The sequence below is a fragment of the Bombina bombina genome, chromosome 1 (assembly GCF_027579735.1).
Source record: "Bombina bombina isolate aBomBom1 chromosome 1, aBomBom1.pri, whole genome shotgun sequence".
In the NCBI taxonomy this organism is placed as follows: Eukaryota; Metazoa; Chordata; class Amphibia; order Anura; family Bombinatoridae; genus Bombina; species Bombina bombina.
Window position 1 is genome coordinate 1,506,839,330 of NC_069499.1, and position 23,363 is coordinate 1,506,862,692.

The window sequence follows — 23,363 nt, forward strand, 5'->3', positions numbered from 1 at the left end:
AGATAAGGTTGTTTTGCGTACTAAGCCTGGTCTTCTTCCAAAGGTTGTTTCCAACAAAAATATTAACCAGGAGATATTTGTACCTTCTTTGTGTCCGAATCCAGTTTCAAAGAAGGAACGTTTGCTACACAATTTAGATGTAGTCCGTGCTCTAAAATTCTATTTAGAAGCTACAAAAGAGTTCAGACAAACATCTTCTCTGTTTGTTGTCTATTCTGGTAAAAGGAGAGGTCAAAAAGCGACTTCTACCTCTCTTTCCTTTTGGCTTAAAAGCATCATCCGATTGGCTTACGAGACCGGACGGCAGCCTCCTGAAAGAATCACAGCTCACTCTACTAGGGCTGTGGCTTCCACATGGGCCTTCAAGAACGAGGCTTCTGTTGATCAGATATGTAAGGCAGCGACTTGGTCTTCACAGTACACTTTTGCCAAATTTTACAAATTTGATACTTTTGCTTCTTCGGAGGCTATTTTTGGGAGAAAGGTTTTGCAAGCCGTGGTGCCTTTTGTTTAGGTAACCTGATTTGCTCCCTCCCTTCATCCGTGTCCTAAAGCTTTGGTATTGGTTCCCACAAGTAAGGATGACGCCGTGGACCGGACACACCAATGTTGGAGAAAACAGAATTTATGCTTATCTGATAAATTACTTTCTCCAACGGTGTGTCCGGTCCACGGCCCGCCCTGGTTTTTTAATCAGGTTTGATGAATTATTTTCTCTAACTACAGTCACCACGGCACCCTATGGTTTCTCCTATTTTTTCCTCCTGTCCGTCGGTCGAATGACTGGGGTGGGCGGAGCCTAGGAGGGACTATATGGCCAGCTTTGCTGGGACTCTTTGCCATTTCCTGTTGGGGAAGAGATATTCCCACAAGTAAGGATGACGCCGTGGACCGGACACACTGTTGGAGAAAGTAATTTATCAGGTAAGCATAAATTCTGTTTTTCAAAAATGGTGGGTGACAACTTGTTCCTTGGAGGATCGAATTCCTATCCGTGGGTTTTTGGTATAGTGGGGTCTTCAGTCCATCACCAGATCTGTATATCCTTAAATCCAGGAAATCAACTGTTTGTTGTGGGTAATCTTGAACTTGAGGTTGTTGTTAGACTGGTTCAATTCATTGAACCAAGACATTAGATCTTGTTGTTCCCCTCTCCAGATCAAGAATAGATCGTCTATATACCTACGGAAACATAATACCCGTGGATCCTTGAATAGCGTAGTGCCCAGGGTCTCAAACTCCGCCATATACAGATTGGCATAGGATGGGGCCACATTGGACCCCATCGCCGTGCCCGAAATCTGTAAATAGAATTTTGCTTTGAACTTGAAATAGTTCATCTTGAGACAATACTCTAATAGTTGTAGTACCACATCAACAGGTGGACCAACTTAAGGAGAATTAAGGAGAGTGGATTTGATCGCCGCCATACCGTCTTCATGCGGGATGACTGTATAAAGGCTGGTTACATCCAGGGTAACCAGCACATCATCATCGGTTAATCCTTCAATATCTTGTAGTAATTTCAAAATAATCTCCTATAGAATCCAGAAGGAAAGAACCCATCTGCCTGACAAATGGTTGCAAGATATCATCCACATATATAGCAAGTGTTTGAAGTATCGATCCCCTTGCCGATACAATTGGACGTCCTGGGGGCCTCACCGGGTCCTTGTGGACCTTGGGTAAGGTATAGATGATTGGAGTTATCGGAAAATCAACTATCAGAAATTCATATGTAGCTTTAGATACAATATTCGTTGAATATAGTGTATCAAGATATTTATCAATGGTTTTTTTGAAATCAGAGGTGGGATCCTGTGTTAGTGTACGGTATGTCTTCTTGTCATCCAACTGGGATATTATTTCATCCCTATAGTCCTGGTAGTCCTGTAGGACCAATGCACCCCCCTTGTCCGCATTACGGATCACCAACTTATGATTTTCCTTTAACCCCTTCAGGGCCTTCCATTCTGTCCTTGAAAAGTTATTTCTTGTAGGGTGTTCCATATCCAATGAACCTTCAAAGTTTTCTTTTATCATACGTGTATACGTACTGATACTTGCATTTGAGGATTTTGGATCAAATTTACTCTGTTTTCTGAATTTCTCCATCTGGTAATCAGTCTGCCCAAAATGTTCTTTAAGGCGAAGTTTCCTATTAAACTTGTATAGGTCTACATGTACATCAAATCTATCCAATTTAGCCGTGGGTACAAAACTCAGGCCTTTCTCCAATATCTCACTCTCAGTGGTTGTTAACTGGTGAGAGCTGAGGTTGATTATGTTACTCAGTTCCAGCCCCGGCGCCATCGCCGTGGTGGTCTCCCCCTGGAAGTTCCCCTTACGTTTGTGACCACTTCTCCTGGGGTGTGGCCTCCCCCATAGGCGTTTTTTGACCGGGTGGTCATGGGTTTGGAGCCTGTAGTAGTGCCCATTGCTACCACTACCTCCTCTGCATATAACTACTCTGACGATACCGCTATACACCGCATTTTAACATCTATGTCTACCTGATACATTTACTAATACATGTATGTTTACATCACATTAACATAGTATTTTCCATCAGTTACCATTTCAGTGATCTTGTGTTCTGTGTTTTTAATATTTGTCATCACTGTTGTTTTTATTTTCACATGTTTTCACGATTTTTGACTTGGTGACTCTTTTGAACCTCCAGGGCCTCTGTACTTACTCTTGCGCATGCGCAGTTGCGCTAGGAGGACGCCACAGACTCTGGTAGGATCGTCACCAGGTAAACATTTAAATAGTTCACTATATCACTTGTCTTGTAAGGTCTGAGGATGGGGGTGCCCCCGAAAACGTTCATCCAAGTAAAGTTATTATACTAAATCATACGGAGAGTGCCTTTCTTATTTCTTTATATATATATATATATATATATATATATATATATATATATATATATATATATATATATATATATATATATATATATATATAAAAAGGACTCACTCACCGGGTCTTGCAAAATATTGTATTTTAATACAAATAAGTATAGTCTATATACTATACTTATTTGTATTAAAATACAATATTTTGCAAGACCCGGCGAGTGCGTCCTTTTCTACCATGTATGCTAAGCTTTGATGCACCCCGGGCAAACTCACTACCACTGGAATAGTGAGTGCAGAGCTCTGGAACGGGGGGTGGGGGGGGAAATGGTTTGGAAATAGCAAAGTGCTACTTGTATTTATTGCCCTATAATTTGCAAAGAACATGTAAACATTGGGTATTTCTAAACTCAGGACAAAATTTAGAACTATTTAGCATGGTTGTTTTTTGGTGGTTGTAAATGTGTAACAGATTTTGGGGGGTCAAAGTTAGAAAAAGTGTGTTTTTAAAAAAAAAAAAATTTTCGTCATATTTTATAATTTATTTTTTATAGTAAATTATAAGATATGATGAAAATAATGGTATTTTTAAAAACTCAATTTAATGACGAGAAAAACGATATATTATATGTGTGGGTACAGTAAATGAATAAGAGGAAAATTACAGCTAAACACAAACACCGCAGAAATGTAAAAATAGCCCTGGTCCTTAAGGGTAAGAAATTGAAAAATGGCCTTGTCCTTAACCCCTTGTGTGCTAAAGACGGCACTGAGCCGTCGCAAATTGTCCCAGTCAGGTGCTGACGACTGTTAAGAGTCGTTGCTAGCACTCACCCACCTTGAGGGCGATCTAGATCTTGATGTTTTGCGCGGTGACGTCAACTTTTATTTAAAATTAACAATGACAAGTATAGGGAGAAGGGGGCATGCTGCCTAGAAGAAGCCTGTATCTCAGGCATCTAAGCAGCTACAGACACCCAAGACCCACCGTTGGTAAAAAAAAAATGAAGAAAGTAAAAAAAAATATATATTTAAAAAAATTAAAAACCAGCTTAGCACCCAGGTGGGACATGGCTTAGCAGCCAAAGGGTTAAGGGGTTAATAAGAATTTGACACTAACTTTCAAAAAATTAGTCTAATTGCTAGATTGCCTGTTTATACTGTTCTCTAGTTATCATCTTGAACAATTGTGCTCAAAACATACTGTAATCTGAGTAACATCCTATTTTCTGTTGAGTCAGTAGAATGCAAATGCCCCATTTTTCTCAAAGGGGATTACTGAGGCACTCCTTCCCCAATGTTTTTTTCAGAATTAAGTTATATTACTTCGTATTAAAGGGACATTCTACACCAGAATTTTTATTGTTTTAAAAGATAGATAATCCCTTTATTACCCATTTCCCAGTTTTGCATAACCAACACTGTTATATTAAAGGGACAGTCTACACCAGAATTGTTATTGTTTTAAAAGATAGATAATCCCTTTATTACCCATTTCCCAGTTTTGCATAACCAACACAGTTATAATAATATACTTTTAACTTCTGTGATTATCTTGTATCTAAGCCTCTGCAAACTGCCCCTTTTTTCAGTTCTTTTGACAGACTTGCAGTCTAGCCAATCGGTGCCTGCTCCCAGATTACTTCACGTGCACGAGCACAGTGTTATCTATATGAAATATGTGAACTAACACCCTCCAGTGGTGAAAAACTGTTAAAATGCAATCTGAAAGAGGTGGGCTTCAAGGTCTAAGAAATTAGCATATGAACCTCCTAGGTTAAGCTTTCAACTAAGAATACCAAGAGAACAAAGCAAAATTGATGATAAAAGTAAATTGGAAAATTGTTTAAAATTACATGCTCTATCTGAATCATGAAAGTTTATTTTGGCCTAGACTGTCCCTTTAAGTTCAAATGTCAGATTGATGTTATATAGGCACCCTACAACCCAATTGCATCCAGTAATCACCCCTTTAAATTGTAGCTTTCCAGCCCCAACTGCTGCAGCTGTTATTTAATGTTATTAATATATATATATATTGTAATATTTTTATTTATAAACATGTTCTGTGAACTTTGTGACCTCAATCAAATAAAACTGTTTATTTCAAAATGTCTTTTGAGTTACAGATCATAATTATAAAGTATCGGTGAGAATTTGAAAATATGAAAAAAAAATGGTATTGGTGCATCCCTACTTTTTACCACTGGAATTACCTTGTGTCTAAGCCTCTGCAGACAGCCCCCTTATCTCAGGGCTATTTACAGACTTGCATTTTAGCCAATTAGTGCTGTACAACTCCACTGGAATGAGCTCAATGTTATTTATATGGCACACATGAATTGCTGTGAAAAGCTAATAAAAATGCATGAGATAAGCGGCTTTCTGTAGTGGCTTTAGAAACAGTCAGAAATTTAGAGCTTTAAACGTTATTACGTATATTTATATAACAATGTTGGTTGTGCAAAGCTTGGGAATGGGTATTCAAGGCATTATCTATCTTTTTAAACAACATTTTTTGAGTAGACTGTCCCTTTAAGATTAGAGGCTTTTAAACAGAGGAAAACCTATGTTACAATATGGCAGCACATATTACTTTATGGTGATTAAAACTTTACACTTATTTCATCTATAGTTTAAAGGGACATTAAAGTCAAAATTAAACTTTCATGATTCATATAATGTGACAACTTTTTAAATTTACATCTTATAAAATTTGCTTTGTTCGCTTAATATCCTTTTTAAGATTAAAGCTGTCTATGGCAGCAGTGTTTGCAACTATGTATAACTTTGCTATAAACAGGGTTGCAAACACTGCTGCCAGATAAGGAGAAACAATGCATGCTCCTGAGGTTACCTAGGAAAAGGGTGGATTTGATTTAAATCGCTAGTCAGTAAAACCGATCCAAATCAGTTTTCATTTCTTTCCTATGGCATGGAGTCCACGATTTCATTCCAATTACTAGTGGGATATTAATTTCCTGGCCAGCAGGTGGAGGCAAAAAGCACCCCAGGCAGAGCTGTTAAAGGGACATGAAACCCAAAAATTTTGGTTCATGATTTAGACGGAGCACACAAATTTAAACAACTTTCCAGTGTACTTCTTTTATCTAATTTGCTTCGTTCTCTTTGTATACTTTGTTTAAAAGCATATCTAGATAGGCTCAGAAGCTGGGAGCTAGATACTGATTGGTGGCTGCACATATATGCCTCTTGTGATTGGCTTACCAATGTGTTCAGCTAGTTTCATGTAATGCATTGCTGCTCCTTCAAGAAAGGATTCTAAGAGAATGAAGCAAAATTGATAATAGAAAAAAGTTGTTTACATATGTATGCTCTATCTAAATCATGAAAGACAATATTTGGGTTTAATGCCCCTTTAAGTGTCTATTCCCTTACCCATAATCCCCAGTCATTCTTTGCCTCTATCATCGGGAGGACATGCAAAGTTGGTGTTTGGAGATATTTAATCCTTTAATGGGTACTTTTCCCTGCAAGCAAGGATTTCGGGTTATGCTGTGTCCATGCCAATCTCTTTAGTAAGAGTAATGGTGGCTTTTATCAGTTGGAAGACGGCGAGGTAGTCTTTGCTTAACTTCTAACATTAATACTACATTATATAGAAAACCAGAGTTGGTTACTCTGTTTTTTTCTTATTCTCCTGGTCCCTGTCAGCGATCAGATGAGGCTAACAGACCTGCAGCTGCTGTGACTGCTCAAGAGCAGAAGACCCCAGAGGGTAAGTCTTTTTGTACTATGCAGGGGACTCTGTAGTGGATGCCCTAAATGGCCCCTAAATTCCCTCTTAGTGGGTCTGTATAAGATTATATAGCCTGTGTTCAGGATATTTCTCTTGTTAAGTGTATCCAGTCCACGGATCATCCATTACTTGTGGGATATTCTCCTTCCCAACAGGAAGTTGCAAGAGGATCACCCACAGCAGAGCTGCTATATAGCTCCTCCCCTCACTGCCATATCCAGTCATTCTCTTGCAACTCTCAACTAAGATGGAGGTCGTAAGATGACTGTGGTGTTTTATACTTAGTTTATTTCTTCAATCAAAAGTTTGTTATTTTTAAATGGTACCGGAGTGTACTGTTTATCTCGGGCAGTATTTAGAAGAAGAATCTGCCTGTGTTTTCTATGATCTTAGCAGAAGTAACTAAGATCCTTTGCTGTTCTCACACATTCTGAGGAGTGAAGTAACTTCAGAGGGGGAATGGCGTGCAGGTTTTCCTGCAATAAGGTATGTGCAGTTAAAATATTTTTCTAGGGATGGAATTTGCTAGAAAATGCTGCTGATACCGAAGTAATGTAAGTAAAGCCTTAAATGCAGTGACAGCGACTGGTTTCAGGCTTATTAATAGAGATACATACTCTTATAAAAGTGTATTTTAAAACGTTTGCTGGCATGTTTAATCGTTTTTTACATATGTTTGGTGATAAAACTTATTGGGGCCTAGTTTTTTCCACATGGCTGGCTTGAATTTCGCCTAGAAACAGTTCCCTGAGGCTTTCCACTGTTGTAATATGAGTGGGAGGGGCCTATTTTGGCTTTTTTTTGCACAGCAAAAAATTACAGACACAGACATCCAGCTTCTTCCTGCATGATCCAGGACTTCTCTGAAGGGCTCAAAAGGCTTCAAAAGTCGTATTGAGGGAGGTAAAAAGCCACAGTAGAGCTGTGGCAGTTGTTGTGACTGTTTAAAAAACTTTTTGTCATTTGTTATTCCGTTTTTTGTATTAAGGGGTTAGTCATCCATTTGCAAGTGGGTGCAATGCTCTGCTAACTTATTACATACACTGTAAAAATTTTGTTAGTGTAACTGCATTTTTTCACCGTTATTTCACAATTTGGGAAAATTTGTGTTTCTTAAAGGCGCAATAACTTTTTTTATATTGCTTGTAAACTTGTTTTAAAGTGTTTTCCAAGCTTGCTAGTCTCATTGCTAGTCTGTTTAAACATGTCTGACACAGAGGAACCTACTTGTTCATTATGTTTGAAAGCCATAGTGGAGCCCCATAGGAGAATGTGTACTAAATGTATTGATTTCACCTTAAACAGTAAAGATCAGTCTTTATCTATAAAAGAATTATAACCAGAGGGTTCTGTCGAGGGGGAAGTTATGCCGACTAACTCTCCCCACGTGTCAGACCCTTCGCCTCCCGCTCAGGGGACGCACGCTAATATGGCGCCAATTACATCAGGGACGCCCATAGCGATTACCTTGCAGGACATGGCTGCAATCATGAATAATACCCTGTCAGAGGTATTATCTAGATTGCCTGAATTAAGACGCAAGCGCGATATCTCTGGGGTTAGGAGAGATACAGAGCGCGCAAATGCTGTTAGAGCCATGTCTGATACTGCGTCACAGTATGCAGAACATGAGGACGGAGAGCTTCAGTCTGTGGGTGACATCTCTGACTCGGGGAAACCTGATTCAGAGATTTTTAATTTAAAATTTAAGCTTGAGAACCTCCGTGTATTGATTGGGGAGGTATTAGCTGCTCTGAATGACTGTAACACAGTTGCAATTCCAGAGAAATTGTGTAGGCTGGATAGATACTATGCAGTGCCGGTGTGTACTGACGTTATTCCTATACCTAAAAGGCTTACAGAAATTATTAGCAAGGAGTGGGATAAACCCGGTGTGCCCTTTTCCCCACCTCCTATATTTAGAAAAATGTTTCCAATAGACGCCACTACACGGGACTTATGGCAGACGGTCCCTAAGGTGGAGGGAGCAGTTTCTACTTTAGCAAAGCGTACCACTATCCCGGTTGAGGACAGTTGTGCTTTTTCAGATCCAATGGATAAAAAATTGGAGGGTTACCTTAAGAAAATGTTTATTCAACAAGGTTTTATTTTACAGCCCCTTGCATGCATTGCGCCTGTCACTGCTGCGGCAGCATTCTGGTTTGAGGCCCTGGAAGAGGCCATCCAGACAGCTCCATTGAATGAAATTATTGACAAGCTTAGAACGCTTAAACTAGCTAACTCATTTGTTTCTGATGCCATTGTTCATTTGACTAAACTAACGGCTAAGAATTCCAGATTCGCCATCCAGGTGCGTAGGGCGCTATGGCTTAAATCCTGGTCAGCTGACGTGACTTCAAAGTCTAAATTACTCAACATTCCTTTCAAGGGGCAGACCTTATTCGGGCCTGGCTTGAAGGAAATTATTGCTGACATTACTGGAGGCAAGGGTCATACCCTTCCCCAGGACAGGGCCAAATAAAATGCCAAACAGTCTAATTTTCATGCCTTTCGAAATTTCAAGGCAGTAGCAGCATCAACTTCCTCCGCTTCAAAACAGGAGGGAACTGTTGCTCATTCCAGACAGGCCTGGAAACCTAACCAGTCCTGGAACAAGGGCAAGCAGGCCAGAAAGCCTGCTGCTGCCCCCAAGACAGCATGAAGGAACAGCCCCCTATCCGGAAACGGATCTAGTGGGGGGCAGACTTTCTCTCTTCGCCCAGGCGTGGGCAAGAGATGTTCAGGATCCCTGGGCGTTGGAGATCATATCTCAGGGATATCTTCTGGACTTCAAAGCTTCTCCTCCACAAGGGAGATTTCATCTTTCAAGGTTATCAGCAAACCAGATAAAGAAAGAGGCATTCCTAAGCTGTGTGCAAGACCTCCTAGTAATGAGAGTGATCCATCCAGTTCCGCGGACGGAACAAGGACAGGGATTTTATTCAAATCTGTTTGTGGTTCCCAAGAAAGAGGGAACCTTCAGACCAATCTTGGATCTAAAGATCTTAAACAAATTCCTCAGAATTCCATCATTCAAAATGGAAACTATTCGGACCATCCTACCCATGATCCAAGAGGGTCAGTACATGACCACAGTGGACTTAAAGGATGCCTACCTTCACATACCGATTCACAAAGATCATCATCGGTTCCTAAGGTTTGCCTTTCTAGACAGGCATTACCAATTTGTAGCTCTTCCCTTCGGGTTGGCCACTGCCCCGAGAATTTTTACAAAGGTTCTGGGCTCACTTCTGGCGGTTCTAAGACCGCGAGGCATAGCGGTGGCTCCGTATCTAGACGACATCCTGATACAGGCGTCAAGCTTTCAAATTGCCAAGTCTCATATAGAGATAGTTCTGGCATTTCTGAGGTCGCATGGGTGGAAAGTGAATGTGGAAAAGAGTTCTCTATCACCACTCACAAGAGTCTCCTTCCTAGGGACTCTTATAGATTCTGTAGAGATGAAAATTTACCTGACGGAGTCCAGGTTATCAAAACTTCTAAATGCTTGCCGTGTCCTTCATTCCATTCCACGCCCGTCAGTGGCTCAGTGCATGGAAGTAATCGGCTTAATGGTAGCGGCAATGGACATAGTGCCATTTGCGTGCCTGCATCTCAGACCGCTGCAATTATGCATGCTAAGTCAGTGTAATGGGGATTACTCAGATTTGTCCCCTCTACTAAATCTGGATCAAGAGACCAGAGATTCTGTTCTCTGGTGGCTATCTCGGGTCCATCTGTCCAAGGGTATGACCTTTCGCAGGCCAGATTGGACGATTGTAACAACAGATGCCAGCCTTCTAGGTTGGGGCGCAGTCTGGAACTCCCTGAAGGCTCAGGGATCGTGGACTCAGGAGGAGAAACTCCTCCCAATAAATATTCTGGAGTTAAGAGCAATATTCAATGCTCTTCTAGCTTGGCCTCAGTTAGCAACAGTGAGGTTCATCAGATTTCAGTCGGACAACATCACGACTGTGGCTTACATCAACCATCAAGGGGGAACCAGGAGTTCCCTAGCGATGTTAGAAGTCTCAAAGATAATTCGCTGGGCAGAGTCTCACTCTTGCCACCTGTCAGCGATCCACATCCTAGGCGTAGAGAACTGGGAGGCGGATTTTCTAAGTCGTCAGACTTTTCATCCGGGGGAGTGGGAACTCCATCCGGAGGTGTTTGCTCAACTGGTCCATATTTGGGGCAAACCAGAACTGGATCTCATGGTGTCTCGCCAGAACGCCAAGCTTCCTTGTTACGGATCCAGGTCCAGGGACCCGGGAGCAACGCTGATAGATGCTCTAGCAGCTCCTTGGTTCTTCAACCTGGCCTATGTGTTTCCACCGTTTCCTCTGCTCCCTCGACTGATTGCCAAAATCAAACAGGAGAGAGCATCGGAGATTCTGATAGCGCCTGCGTGGCCACGCAGGACCTGGTATGCAGACCTAGTGGACATGTCATCTCTTCCACCATGGACTCTGCCTCTGAGGCAGGACCTTCTAATACAAGGTCCTTTCAATCATCCAAATCTAATTTCTCTGAGACTGACTGCATGGAGATTGAACGCTTGATTCTATCAAGGCGTGGCTTCTCCGAGTCAGTCATTGATACCTTTTTAATACAGGCTCGGAAGCCTGTCACCAGGAAAATCTACCATAAGATATGGCGTAAATATCTTTATTGGTGTGAATCCAAGAGTTACTCATGGAGTAAGGTTAGGATTCCTAGGATATTGTCCTTTCTCCAAGAGGGTTTGGACAAAGGCTTATCAGCTAGTTCTTTAAAAGGACAGATCTCTGCTCTGTCTATTCTTTTGCACAAGCGTCTGGCAGAAGTTCCAGACGTCCAGGCATTTTGTCAGGCTTTGGTTATGATTAAGCCTGTGTTTAAAACTGTTGCTCCCCCGTGGAGCTTAAACTTGGTTCTTAAAGTTCTTCAGGGAGTTCCGTTTGAACCCCTTCATTCCATTGATATTAAACTTTTATCTTGGAAAGTTCTGTTTTTGATGGCTATGTCCTCGGCTCGAAGAGTCTCTGAGTTATCTGCCTTACATTGTGATTCTCCTTATCTGATTTTTCATTCAGACAAGGTAGTTCTGCGTACCAAACCTGGGTTTTTACCTAAGGTGGTTTCTAACAGGAATATCAATCAAGAGATTGTTGTTCCATCATTGTGTCCTAATCCTTCTTCAAAGAAGGAACTTCTTTTGCATAATCTGGACGTAGTCCGTGCCTTGAAGTTTTACTTACAGGCTACTAAAGATTTTCGTCAAACATCTGCCCTGTTTGTCGTTTACTCTGGACAGAGGAGAGGTCAAAAAGCTTCGACAACCTCTCTCTCCTTTTGGCTTCGGAGCATAATACGCTTAGCCTATGAGACTGCTGGACAGCAGCCCCCTGAAAGGATTACAGCTCATTCTACTAGAGCTGTGGCTTCCACCTGGGCCTTTAAAAATGAGGCCTCTGTTGAACAGATTTGCAAGGCTGCGACTTGGTCTTCGCTTCACACCTTTTCAAAATTTTACAAATTTTACACTTTTGCTTCTTCGGAGACTGTTTTTGGGAGAAAGGTTCTACAGGCAGTGGTTCCTTACGTTTAAGTTCCTGCCTTGTCCCTCCCATCATCTGTGTACTTTAGCTTTGGTATTGGTATCCCACAAGTAATGGATGATCCGTGGACTGGATACACTTAACAAGAGAAAACATAATTTATGCTTACCTGATAAATTTATTTCTCTTGTAGTGTATCCAGTCCACGGCCCGCCATGTCCTTTTAAGGCAGGTCTAAATTTTAATTAAACTACAGTCACCACTGCACCCTATGGTTTCTCCTTTCTCGTCTTGTTTCGGTCGAATGACTCGATATGGCAGTGAGGGGAGGAGCTATATAGCAGCTCTGCTGTGGGTGATCCTCTTGCAACTTCCTGTTGGGAAGGAGAATATCTCACAAGTAATGGATGATCCGTGGATGATCCGTGGACTGGATACACTACAAGAGAAATAAATTTATCAGGTAAGCATAAATTGTTTTTTATGACCTTTTGAGCAGCTACAGTTAATCTATCTCCCTTTAGTGTAGGGTGTCTGTGGCAACTTTTATCTAGTGGCCATCTGGGAAACGGAACTCCTTCTGGGGTTTGTTTTTGCCCCCATATATTTCAGCCTTGATGTTCCGGTTTCAAGTAGGTTTTTTTACCTTTTATTGGTGAACCGGAATGGGCTGCATAGTTTTTTCAGAGGGTTTCCCTCTATCAGGCATACTTTTGCGGCAGTTTACATTTACTGGCCTTTTATTTCAATCCTATCTCCCTCATATTGTTAAGGACTAGCATCTGGCGTGAGCCACTGCCCTAAGCTTCCTCAGAGTTTCAGCGGCGGGAGGTTAATACTTTCTTTCCTGCCTAGACCTGGTTGTTTGTGACACACTTGTCAAACAACCGTTGAGGACGACAAGATGGTGTGAGTGTGTAGGGCTGTGCTATCATTAGCAGCAGTCCGATCTCGCTAGGGCGGTCTCTGATGTGAAGGACCGTTGGTTTGTCAGGTCGTATGTATCTTTCATTTGTTTGGCGCTATGCTTAGATCTGTTTAGTTATAAGATCGCTATACATAATTTTCTTCCATTGACAGTCCTCAGAACCCATGTATATCTGGTTTTGGACTTGAGACAGGCGGTGGCGGGATAATGTTCTTGTACTCCGTTCATTTATTGGTGTAAGGCTTATGATTGAATGTATGGGTAAAGGTCATTACATGTATTTAGCGTTTTTGTGGGGGGGGGTTTTAGGCGCCATTTTTCTCTAGCTCTGTGGCTTTTCTGAAACTTTTGACTGCCATGATCAGTAGAGCTGACTTGTTTTTTTGTGTGCGTTTTTTTTTTAATATTAAATCAAGCTTTATTGAGCAAAAAAGGTAAGTGTACAATTAAAAGAGGAAGCATATTGTAAACAAGATAAAGGGGTTTGTCGTTATTAACATTGAACTTTTTGAGGGTTAAAGGGATAGGAAAGTCAAAATTAAACTTGCATGATTCAGATAGAGCAGGTAATTTTAAGACACTTTTAAATTCACTTCAAATGTGCTTCGTTCTCTTAGTATCCCTTGTTAAAAAAATGAATACGCACATATCATACACTAGTGGGAGCTGCTGCTAATTTGTGCCTGCACACATTTGTCTCTTGTGATTGGCTAAATAGGTATTTTCAGCTTCCTGTCAGTAGTGCGATTCTGTCCCTTCAGCAATGGATAACAAGAGAATGAAGAAAATTTGATAAAATAATTAAATTGGAAAGTTGTTTACTATTCTATATTCTATCTGAATCATAAAAGAAAATTTAAAAATTTTAAATTTATTTATTTTTCCGCATCCATAGTTTTGTTAGTTTTTAATCCCCTATAGAGCTTGATTGTTTCTAATTTTTTTTTCTTTGAGCTGGCTCGTTTTTTAACCCCCTGGGCTTTATATTAATCAAACGCTGAACAGTATCCTGCAGGTACAGTTCCCCTTACCCACAAGTCTGAGAGGGTGAGGAGACTCGTACATATTATACCATATGACTTTATAACTCATTTTATTTAAAAACAGGCTGATAGCTGATTTTCTATTAAGACCCATCTTTATTTGCAAAGTTGGTCTTTGCTGCCATCTGGTGACCCTTTTTGATATCAGTTTAAATATAATGAAATATCTCACATATGAGTTTATTTCTGATTGATGACTCCATATATGTTCTTAGTATATTCATAAGATTTTATATTATGTATCTTTGTGCCCTTATTACTCTAAGGGTTAATTGCATGTTCCTGAATATGAATCTATGCTGTTCATTCTCACGCTGAGGTGATTTTTTGCGTTCTGTAAACACAATGATGAATTTATATAGACATTCTCTTATGTCCTTATTACTCTAAGTGTTAATTACATGTTTCTGCATATGAATCTATGCTGTTCATTCTCACGCTGAGGTGATTTCTCTATTTTCTCCAAGTGATATACATGTATTTTATTAGTGATCTTTGTGGATCACATGCATATATTTTTTTTGTGATCATGGAATCCTTTTTTCAATATAGGATCTCAGTTTGGGAAGCAATCCATGATGCTTTCCTCTGAGAGTAAGTAAACCAGCTTAAAGGGTCCACCCCTGATCCAGTCATCCAGTGGGGACATGTTTCTTTTTTTCAGCTGGCTGGTTTTTCGCAATGTACTGATCCTGGGCAGTGGAAGTAGTCTCCTAGGGATACAGGATAGGATTCAAATCTTGTCCCTCCAGGGACGGATTTTTCCTGTCCAGATTATCTACAAATCAGGTGAAGAGAGAGAACTTCTTAAATGCGTAAAGGACCAATCTTCTCTGGGAGTGATTGTACCTGTTCCTGTGGCAGAACAAGGTCAAATATTCTGTTCAAACCTTTTTGTGGTTCCCAGGAAAGAGAATAATTTCAGATGCATTTTGGACCTCAAGTGTCTCAAACAATTTCTAGAGGTTTCCGTCCTTCAACACAGAGACTATAGTTCCATTCTACACTTAGTTCAGGAGGGTCAATTCATGACTGCCTTAGACCTGAAGGAAGCGTATCTTCATCACATTCACATGGAACATCACCTATTCCTGTGCATTGCCTTTCTAGAGAAACTTTCAATTTGTGGCCCTTCCCTTTGGTCTTGCTTCGGCTCCTCAAATCTTTACATAGGTTCTAGGAGCCCTTTTGGGGGTGGTCATATCTCAGGGAATAGTGGTGACCCCATACCTGGACAATATCTTGGTTCGGGCGCAGGATCTCATGCAGAGATTCTGTTTATTTTAAGTTTCCACGGGTGGTATGTGAATCTGGAGAAGAGTTCCCTGGTCCCAATCACCAGGGTTTGTTTCTTGGGAATGATTATAGACTTTCTGTCGAAGTTTTTTTTTTCTGACGAATGTCAGAAAATCCAACCTTTTTGCTTTTCTCTTTAGTCCTCTTCCATCCATCAGTGGTTTAGTATATGGGAGTAATTGGTCTAATGGTTGCTTCCATGGACATGATCCCCTTTGCTCGTTTCCATCTGAGACCTCTACAGTTATGCATGCTCAGTCGATGAAACGGAGACCACTCAGATTTACCGCAGATGATAGCTCTAGACCCTCTAATAATATACTCTCTATCTTGGTGAATTTTGCAAGTTTTCCTGCTTTGTGTGCAGGAGGTCATGAGTTTGAACCCACCCGGAAGGTTAGTTAAAAGAAAAAAAAAAAGGGTTCATGCTTCCTGAGTTCATCCTGGGTGATTGTGTCAACAGATACCAGCCTGTTGGGCTGGGGAGCAGTTTGGGGTCCTTTTAAAGGCTGGTTCATTGGAATCGAGAGGAGTTTTCTCTTCACATAAACATCCTACAGTTGAAAGCAATCTTCAGTGCTCTAACAGTCTGACCTCAACTAGGTTTGGTCCGGTTTATCAGGTTCCAATCGGACTACATCACCTCGGCGACATACTTCATCCTCCTGGGAGGATCTCGGAGTGGTTAGCTATGAAGAAGGTGATTCATATTCTCCAGTGGACAGAGTCTCACAATGGTTTCTTCTCTGCCAAAATGGGAGGCAGATTTTCTGAGCAGACAGGCCTTTTCATCCCGGGAGTGGGTTCACCATCAGGAGGTATTCTCAATGATAACCCTCGGGGGTGGTGTTCCAGAGTTGGTTCTGAGGGCGTTGCGTCTAAACGCTAAGCTTCTATGGTATATTTCCCCCTTGGTGGTTACCTTTTGATTGAACGCCTAGTCTTGGCTAGGCGTGGTTTCTCTGAGAAAGTAATTGATACATGCTCGGGCTCGTAAACTGTTACTCGTATACCATAAAGTATGGCGTAAATTGTGTGAAGAGTAGTTTTTCTCTTGGAGCAGGGTGAGGGTTCTTCAAATTTTTTGCTTTTTCTTCAGGAGGACCTGGAGAAAGGTTTTTCAGTCAGCACTCTGAAGGGTTAGATTTCTGCACGGTCTATTCTTTTTCTCATACGTTTGGCAGATCTACCAGATGTACTCTCTTTTGTGCAGGCCTTGGTCAGTATCAGACCTGTGTTTAAACTTCTTGCTCTTCCTTGGAGCTTTAATCTTGTTCTTAAAGTTTCTGCAACAGGCTCCGTTTGAGCCTCTGCATTCAGTGGATATTAAGTGTTATGTGGGAAAGTTTTTCCTCTTGCTATTTCTTCTCCTCGCAGAGTTTCCGGATTTTTTGGCTCCGCAGAGTGATTCCTTTTCTTTATTTTTCAAATAAGGCATTCCTCGTACTATGCTGGGATTTCTTCCTAAGGTAGTTTCGGATCGCAATATCAATCAGGATATTGTTGTTCCTTCCTTTTGTCCTATTCCTTCTTCTAAGAAGGAATGCCTGTTGCACAACCTGGATGTCGTGTTGTAGAATTTTACCTTCAAGCAACTAAGGTTTTTCGGCAATAATCTGTCCTGTTCGTTGTTCTCTGGTAGGCGTAAGGGACAGAAGACTTCTTTCTCTCTAGTGGAGACTTTTTTGTTGTTTGACTTACGAGACAGCTGGACAACAGCTTCCTGAGAGAATTACGGCTCATTCCACTAGGGCTGTCTCTTCTTTCTGGGCTTTCAAAAACAAAGCTTCTGTGGAACTAATTTACTAGACGGACACATGGTCTTCGTTGCATATCTCTTCCAAAATCTATTGATTTGATACTTTTGCCTCTGCTGAGTTTTCCTTTGGGGGTAAAGTTCTTCAAGTGGTGGTGCCTCCTGTTTAGGATCGCCTGTCTTGTTCTCCCTCCCTTTCAAGCTTTGGTATTGGTTCCCAATAGTAATTGGAATGAAATTCTGGACTCCCCATGCCATAGCAATGAAAACAAAATTTATGCTTACCTGATGATACATTTCTTTATTTACAGGCATGGAGAGTCCACGACCCGCCCTTATTTAAATTTAAGATGGCAGTTTGTGTATGAACTTCAGGCACCTCTATAACTTTTATGTTATCTTTCTTCAATTTTCCTTCGGCCGAATGACACAGGATTATGGGTAAGGGATGTGACATTAAACAGCTCGACTGGGGTGCTCTTTGCCGCCTCCTGCTGGCCAGGAGTCGAATATCCCACTAGTAATTGGAATGAAATCGTGGACTCTCCATGCCTGGAAATAAATAAATTTATGAGGTAAGCATAAATTTAGTTTTTTAGAATAACTTTTCAGATTATTTTTCCAGTTATATCAGACCATTACTGATTTGGCTAAATATCATTTGATGCATAAATAGATCATTTGAATTAATAAAATTATTGGGAGTTGAACTATCTCCAATGAAGATGTGTCATTCATTCTTTTTTTCGTGAATTTCTACTCTATCAGATCGGAGTTAGTAATATCTCTCCATCTGCAATAACAAAGCTACCTGGTCTGATCATTCCCCCACTATCTGGGGATCAATACCTTAATGCTGTTCAACATAATTATCATAAGTGTGTGTTTTGCTTTGTTTTTGAGTTTTGGGAGGCCCTTAAACAAGTGTCTCCATTCTATTGGGTACCAAGGATCCTAGAATTGCACTCATTCTAGCCATTATGTCTTCCAGTAGTGTATATATTCCTGGGCAACTCCACCAAATGTGTGATGTAGTACCTCTCTTCCCACAGCCCCTCCAACATCTGCCTGTGGATTTAGGATAGATCTTTTGTAACCTATGTGGTGTTAGGTACCAGCGTGTTAAAAATGTAAGGTTTGTTTCTAACATTTTGGCGGATATTGAAGAAGTCTTTGTTGTAATGAAAATTTGTTTCCATTCTTGGATAGTTATGTCTGTGCCAAGCTCTTTGTGCTAAACACCAGCATAGCTTGGCAAATAGTTTTCATCTGGATTTAACAATCTTATAGAGTAGTGAGATATTATGTGCTGGTGGGTGTTGTAGCCTTTCAAATGCAGAAGGTTGTCTGGGCAACTGATGTTTGTGTTTGTGTGTGTCAAATAAGTACCTCAGTTGGGCTTATGTGAACCAATTATGTAGAAGTCCAGGGTTCTGGTTTACAATGTCTTCATATGTTTTCAATTTATCGTTCAAGAGATGCTGAAATGACAATGTTCCAATGTGTATCGGTGTATCAGAGTGTGCCTTTGTGTTAAGTGTGGGTATCTCTTTGGGTTATGTTTAAAAGGGGTTAAAGGCAATATCCTAGTTGAGATATTACTGGTTAAATTAATAGACTTTAAAGAACTCCCTCAGCAGATGGTATTGTATGGCTTGTTTGGGCCTATGGTCCGGTTGTAGCCAGGCCGTAGTAAACATATTGTCCCTAAGCATAATTGCTCTGTCTAGTTGTACCCAAAGTTTGTGTTCATTGTTGGTGCTCCAATCTATTAATCTATGTAGAAGGGTGGCCTGTCTGTATTTGGATAAATCAGGGACCCCCAGCCACCCTTGCTCCTTTGGTAGATATAAAGTTCTTTTTTGGATGCGAGGCCTAATGCCGTTCCAGATGTATTTTTCTATATGGTAATGATATAGCAAGAGCCTGAAGTACATTCAGAATTCTGGGGAGAGTGTTCATCTTATTCTACCCAACCAAGATATGGGTTTGTTTTTCCAATTTGACATATATCCTATTATGGATTGTAAAAGGGAGTTATAGTTAATCGAATAGTGTGTTTAAGTGAGGAGAAAGGTATATTCCCAGGTATTTCATTTTTATGTTTTGAATACGTAATGGGCAGTTCTCAACAGCCTGTGAGAAAGCCGATTGGGACATAGATACATTTAGTATCTCTGATTTCCTTTGGTTGAGATGGAAGTTTGATACTGTGCCGTATTCTGTGAAGGCTTCCAATGCTCTAGGGAGTGAAGTGTGCATGTTTGTGAGTGTCAGTAGGACATCATCGGCATACATAGCCAATTTATATTCCCTTTCCCCCACCTTGATTCCAGTTGTCCTTTCTAACTTTGTTGTCCTTTCTAACTTTGTCTGCTAGGGTCTCTATAGTTAAAGCAAACAGAATAGGTGGGAGTGGGCAACCTTGTTGTGTGCCATTAGTGATTTTGAATCGATCCGAGAGTAGGCCGTTTACTTTTATTTGTGCTGTGGGTGCGCTGTATATGGTGAAAATGAGATCTATAAATTTGTCACTGAATTTCACGTGGGACAATGTAATGTGTAGGAATGGCCAGCTCACTCTATTGAGCGCTTTTTCAACGTTTGTAGAGATGAGGGCCATAGGTGTTTTGGTTACTTGCGCGTGTGCCATGAGTTGTAGGACCTTGAGAGTATTATCTCTTGCTTCCCTTCCTGGTATGAACCCCACTTGGTCCAGGTGGATAATTGAGGGTAAAAATGTATTTATCCTATTTGCTAAATTTTTAATATCTGTATTTAATAGGGATATTGGACCGAAATTTTCTGGGCAGTCTGGTTTCTTGCCTAGTTTTGGCAATACAGTTATGTGTGCCTCTAGCATTTTAGGTGGAAAACCTCCTTTGTCTTGTAGTGTGTTAAATAATAGTGATAGATGTGGTATAAGCTGAGTTTTGAATGTTTTATAATATTTCACACTAAAGCCATCCGGACCCGGACTCTTCCCATTTGGCATGTTCTTGATTGCTGAGGCTATTTACGTATTGGTAATTGGGGAGTCGAGGTATTCTATATTCTCTGCAGTGAGGTTAGGCAGGTTAATATCTGAGAAATATGTTTCTATGTGTTGTACTTGTGTTTTTTGTTCCCGGCCGTTATTGTGTGGGTTGGGGGTCATGTTTTATGTTGTATAAAACGGCGTAATGATGGTCGCTATTGCCTTACTATCTCTGATTTTAGTTCCCTGCTTATCTGAGAGTTTGAGTATATGTGTGTTGAGTTGTTTGCGTTTTAACGCCCTTGCTAAGAGAGAACCAGGCTTGTACCCCTGCTCATAATAATGTTGTTTTTAGGTGGAGTGTTTTAATTTGCATTTGCTTGAGCAAGTGGGACTTGAGGTCTTTTAGAGCCTGTGTTAGTGCACTAAATGCAATGTCTGAAGTGGGATCCTTTTTGTGTTGTGATTCCCGATAGGCAATTTGTGACATAAGTGAGTTTAGGTATTGTCTTTTCTGCTTTTTTTGTTTAGCTTTCATCTGTAGGAGTTCGCCCCTGATAACACACTTGTGTGTTTCCCATATAGTGGAAGGTGCGTGTAGATCTGGTGTATTGTGATTAAAGAAGTCATTGAGTAAGTTCTCTAAATGTAGTCGGTTAAGACTATCGTTCAAAACGTGTTCAATCAGCCTCCAAATATACGGTGTGATTGGCACTCTTGGCCATTGTATAAGACACAAGATTGGGGAATGGTCCGACCATGTTTGCAGTAGTATTTCTATTTTAGTAACAAGAGATAGTCCTAATGAGTCTGTTATTCTGTCATCTATCCTTGAGTATGAGTTGTGAGGATAATAATAGAACGAGTAGTCCCTTTCGGTGGGGTATATAAATCTCCAGATGTCATGTAGGAGTACCTGGGATAGTTGTGTATTCACTGATTTTATAACTTTTTTAAGGATAAGAGGACTGCACATTGAAGGTGTCTAAAGTAGACTAACGGTAGGTTAAAGTCTCCTCCCAAGAGTATTATTCCTTTTGAGTGTTCAAGGACTTTTTTTGTGTTACTTTTTTCAGTATTGTGTGTTGATTTGTGTTGGGCGGATAAACGTTAACCAAGGTAACGGGTCTTCCAAAAAGGAGGCCTATCACCATTAGGAATCTTCCCTCGCTATCTTTTTCGATATGCGGTGCCTGGAACTGCAGATTATTTTTTTAGCAAGATACCCACTAATGTTTTAGATGAGCCTGATGACAAATATGTGGTTTGATATCTGTGGTAAATTAATTTAGGTTCTCTATCTTTTTTTTAAAGTGAGTTGCCTGCACAAATAGTATGTCACCATTGTGTTTCTATATATTGTGAAAGGCTATCGACCTATTTTCGTGGGTATTTAGTCCCTTGGCATTAATTGTGATAATCTGTAATGACCTCGGGGGTTTATCGCTATTGGTATTGTTTGCCATAATTTAGAGGCAAGAAGGGGAGAAAAAAAGGGGGGTAAAGGAGGGGTGGAGGATAGAGAAGGTATTAGGAGTGAGAGGTCTGGTGGGTGGGTCAGTTGGGGAATATGGACAGAGGAGGAATGTTCCTCTAGTTGTGGTTTGTAAGTGTAGTGGATTAAAGGGACACTGAACCCAATTTTTTTTCTTTCGTGATTCAGATAGAGCATGCAATTTTAAGCAACTTTCTAATTTACTCCTATTATCAAATTTTCTTCATTCTCTTGGTATGTTTATTTGAAAAGCAAGAATGTAAGTTTAGATGCCGGCCCATTTTTGGTGAACAACCAAGGTTGTCCTTGCTGATTGGACAGCACCAATAAACAAGTGCTGTCCATGGTCTGAACCAATAATTTGCTGGCTCCTTAGCTTAGATGCCTTCTTTTTCAAATAAAAATAGCAAGAGAACAAAGAAGAAATGATAATAGAAGTAAATTAGAAAGTTGTTTAACTCCTTAATGACCAAGGACGTACGCCACACGTCCTCAAAAAAAAATACAGTTAATGACCGAGGACGTGTGGCGTACGTCCTTGGTCTGGAAAGCAGCTGGAAGCGATCCTGCTCGCTTCCAGCTGCTTTCCGGTTATTGCAGTGATGCCTTGATATCGAGGCATCCTGCAATAACCCCCCTTGGCCATCCGATGCAGAGAGAGCCACTCTGTGGCCCTCTCTGCACTGGACATCGGTGGCTGGTATCGTTGGTGGGTGGGAGCAAGTCTGGGAGGCGGGTGGGCGGCCATCGATGTGCTGAGTGGAGTCGAGGGGGGCGGGACGGATGGGAGCGCGCACGGGGGCTGCGGGCGGGCGCGTGCACGGGGCAAGAGCGGGAGGGAACCGCTACACTACAGAAAAATAAACTGTCAAAAGTAAAAAAATAAAAAGTTTTCAAAGCTGTAAATAAACGGCTAAGGGATCTGGAAGGGGTGGGGGGTTGATCTTGGGGGGGGAGCTACACTACAGAAAAGGGTATTTTTTTTTTTTTAAAAAAGGCACAATTTTTTTACTAAACTGGGTACTGGTAGACAGCTGCCAGTACCCAAGATGTCGCCCATTAAGGCAGAGGGGGAGGGTTAGAGAGCTGTTTGGTGGGGGATCAGTGAGGCTGGGGGCTAAGGGGGGATCCTACACAGCAGCATATGTAAATATGCTAAAAAAACACAAAAAAGCCCAAATATAGCTTTTATTTTAGTAGTGGCAGAGTTTCTGCCAGTACTTAAGATGGCGGGGACAATTGTGGGGTGGGGGAGGGAAGAGAGCTGTTTGGGAGGGATCAGGGGGTCTCATGTTTCAGGTGGGAGGCTGAGCTCTACACTAAAGCTAAAATTAACCCTGCAAGCTCCCTACAAGCTACATAATTAACCCCTTCACTGCTAGCCATAATACACGTGTGAAATGCAGCGGCATTTGGCGGCCTTCTAATTACCAAAAAGCAACGCCAAAGCCATATATGTCTGCTATTTCTGAACAAAGGGGATCCCAGAGAAGCATTTACAACCATTTGTGCCATAATTGCACAAGCCGTTTGTAAATGATTTCAGTGAGAAATCTAAAATTGTGAAAAATTTAACGTTTTTTTTAATTTGATTGCATTTGGTGGTGAAATGGTGGCATGAAATATACCAAAATTGGCCTAGATCAATACTTGGGGTTGTCTACTACACTAAAGCTAAAATTATCCCTAAAAGCTCCCTACATGCTCCAT

General features: G+C 40.9%; 1 protein-coding gene across 1 annotated transcript in view; it reads left to right on the plus strand.

Moving 5' to 3' along the window:
- The window catches only part of BPTF (bromodomain PHD finger transcription factor), a 923,754-nt gene that overhangs the window by 126,576 nt on the left and 773,815 nt on the right, over positions 1-23,363 (plus strand). Inside the window, exon 4 of the mRNA XM_053721515.1 lies at positions 6,534-6,597. Within this exon, the coding sequence (XP_053577490.1) occupies positions 6,534-6,597 (64 nt within the window). The remainder of the gene's footprint in view (positions 1-6,533; positions 6,598-23,363) is intronic.